Raw genomic sequence first — 2,927 nt, forward strand, 5'->3', positions numbered from 1 at the left:
TGCTGTTGCTGCTGTTGCTGTTGCTGTTGCTGCTGCTCATTACACAAAACGTAAACTTAGATGAAATTCAAAATAATAATTGTCAACGTCAAATTTCGCAAAACTCGGTACTGACCAGATATAACTTTGTAATTCTAGGGTACTGATATGTCAACAGTACAACACAAAAAAAAACTTTTTTTTTTTTTTTTTTAAAGCGACGCATACTCGGTGTCTCAGCGCAAGAAGTGACTATAATATAATATATCCGCTTTTTGTGGATATGGAGCAATCGATGTGGGAAGTGAGATTTTTGGCTGCTCTCTTCCCTCTGTAAACGGTCGCTTTTAAGCACAAGGAAGCTATCCCGAAAATGCTGTTTTGAGAAAATCGAAGTAAAGGTTTTGCCCCTTGTTCAGCTGCTTTGAAACACAAGGAGATTTTCTCTATAACCAAACAAATATACACACCGATGAAACCAAACTTCTCATATAGGTAGGGCAATGCCCACTTTTGGTGTAGGTCACGATTTCTGGATAATCCCGAAATCTGGGTTAGCCCGCTTGTCCTTAAAGACGACCAAATATCAAAGCCATAGTTGAAACCGATAACGAGATATTAACGTTTGTTTTTAGACTATGTTACAGAGATTCGATATCGTAAAAATGTCAGACTCGCTGAGAAAGTGGTTATTATAGTCACTTCTTGTGCTCAGCCATTGGATACAAGAAACAGGAAGTCTCAGGATCGGAAACTTGAGACAGCAGGAACATTTGACATCGCATCCAGATTTTGGGCCTATAGTCTTCATTTATTACAATACATTTATCAGAAAGAAAGGTGAAAAAAACCCCACAAAAACCCCCAACAGTCTCTTAAATTGACATAATATTCTGTCTCCTCTTATATTTCCAGATTGACTGACCACAGACCTTTGCAGAGCGCTGAAACCTGGACACACACACACACACTCACACAAACACACAAACACACACACTCACTCACACACACACACACACACACACACACACACACACACACACTGTAACAGCGAAGTGGTACCCAGCATCCAATTATTTCAACAAGGATTCCAAGCCTGTGTGACGTCACCCCACACAAGACTTCCCGTCAGTCACCAGTGAACGCCCACTCTGAGCGCTTCGGGAGAAATCAGCGGGAATTTCCACTGAACTAAAAATAGCAGTGACATTTCGCTTACCTTCCTTACTTCGATTTTTTCATTTCCAGTTTCGAAATGTACGGTGTGAATTTCTATTCTATTCTATTCAATTCTAATTAAGAGCTCTTTGAATTTATTTTCTTCCTTCTGTGGAGTTTTCTAATTTGGCATTGTGAGATTTTTCCCAAAAATATTTGTGCAGTGTGGTTTATGAGGACAGACCACTATTCTGGGAGTTGTGTTTTTAAAATAACCTAAACTGTGTAGAAAGTTGGTACAGTGCTTGGAATTAATCAAGTGTGGCCATCATTGGTCGTGTTGTTTTTGAGTGTGTACTTTCACAGAAGTGAATTGACCTGATTTCAATGGTTTTGGATTTTTAAAAAAACAACAAAAAAACAAGCAAAGAAATAGAACAAATATTGACGGCAAATGGTGTTAAAATATTCGGAAAAGTAGAAATTTTTTCTTTCAAAAGTGAGCTGTTATTTCCACTTTCGAATACGTTCCCCGTGTCGGAATCACAAGATATTGGCACACAGAGCCCTCTCTGCCGTCCTCTGTCGCCCCACACCGTTCTATAGGGGACAAAAGCGTCGAAACGACCGATCAAACTAAAAGCTGGTTTGTCTTCACACCACCCTTACCGTCCTCTGGCTGACAAAGTCATCGTTTAAAAAAACCCAACCAAACGGAACAAAACAAAATTCCAGAAGTTAAGGGGAAGGTTTGGGAGCAAGTTCTCCTTTCTAACCCTATACTCGTCACTGACTGCCTCATCGCAACAGTCGTAAATAAACAACAACAACAGAAGCAACAGCAGCAGCAGCTACAACAGCAAAAACACAGCAACAGCAGTAGCAACAGCAGTAGCAACAACAGCAACAGAAAAAAAGAAAGCAGCAACAGCAAAAAAAACCCCCCAGCAACAGCTATTGCCACAGATACAGCTATAACTACAACAACAGCTGCAACAACGACTACAACAACAAAAACAGCCTCAACAACAGCTGCGACAACAAAACCACCGCCCACAATGGACGGTCTAGGAGCGGTGGCCGAGCAAGCCGCCTTCATCATCGTGGAGGACGTCAGTCGCAGCAACAACGGCGACAACAGCACCTCCTCCTTCTCTTCCTCCTCATCCCTCTCTTCCTCCTCCGACAGCATCATGGCCGACCTCCTTGGCACCAACACCACAGCGTCCTCGTTGCCAGGCAACACCACGGACAGCGAGCCCTACGATGTACCCACAGGCCTCATGGTGCTCCTGGCTTTCCTCTATGGCTCCATCTCTCTCATGGCCGTTATCGGAAACGGACTGGTGATCCTGGTCATCGTGAAGAACCGGCGCATGCACACCGTCACCAACATCTTCATCGCCAACCTGGCAGTTGCTGACGTCATCATCGGTATCTTCTCCATACCTTTCCAGGTGAGCGGATATGGTTGGGATCGTTTTTGTTTCCGTTTGGTTTTTGTTTGGTTTTTTGTTGGTTCCTTTTATTTATTATTTTTTCTTGTTGCTGGTGGGAGGGGCGCTGTTTACTTTTGTTGGTTGTTTTTTTTTTCTTTTTTGGGGTTGATGGTTTTTGTGTTGTTGTTTTTTTAAAATATACTTTTCACGAGGAAGAAATAACAAACAAAAACATTATATCTGAGACAACATTGCTAAAACTGCAGCAGTTTTACTTTTTCTCAAGAGAACAATGTCTGGTTGTCTGACTATCATCCTGACTCTAGTGTGGAGGATGGGTACGGGAGGAAG

At 42.3% G+C, this 2,927-nt stretch overlaps 1 protein-coding gene across 1 annotated transcript; it reads left to right on the top strand.

Moving 5' to 3' along the window:
• Positions 1-898: 898 nt before the first annotated feature.
• LOC106013936 (neuropeptide FF receptor 1) lies at positions 899-2,594 on the top strand (the record flags this gene model as incomplete). Its single annotated transcript, XM_013090833.1, is given in 1 exon segment — positions 899-2,594. A coding segment is annotated over 1 exon segment (399 nt), but the record flags the coding sequence as incomplete, so codon positions are not given.
• Positions 2,595-2,927: the final 333 nt, after the last annotated feature.

This window comes from Aplysia californica, unplaced genomic scaffold (genome assembly GCF_000002075.1).
Source record: "Aplysia californica isolate F4 #8 unplaced genomic scaffold, AplCal3.0 scaffold01569, whole genome shotgun sequence".
Taxonomy (NCBI): domain Eukaryota; kingdom Metazoa; phylum Mollusca; class Gastropoda; order Aplysiida; family Aplysiidae; genus Aplysia; species Aplysia californica.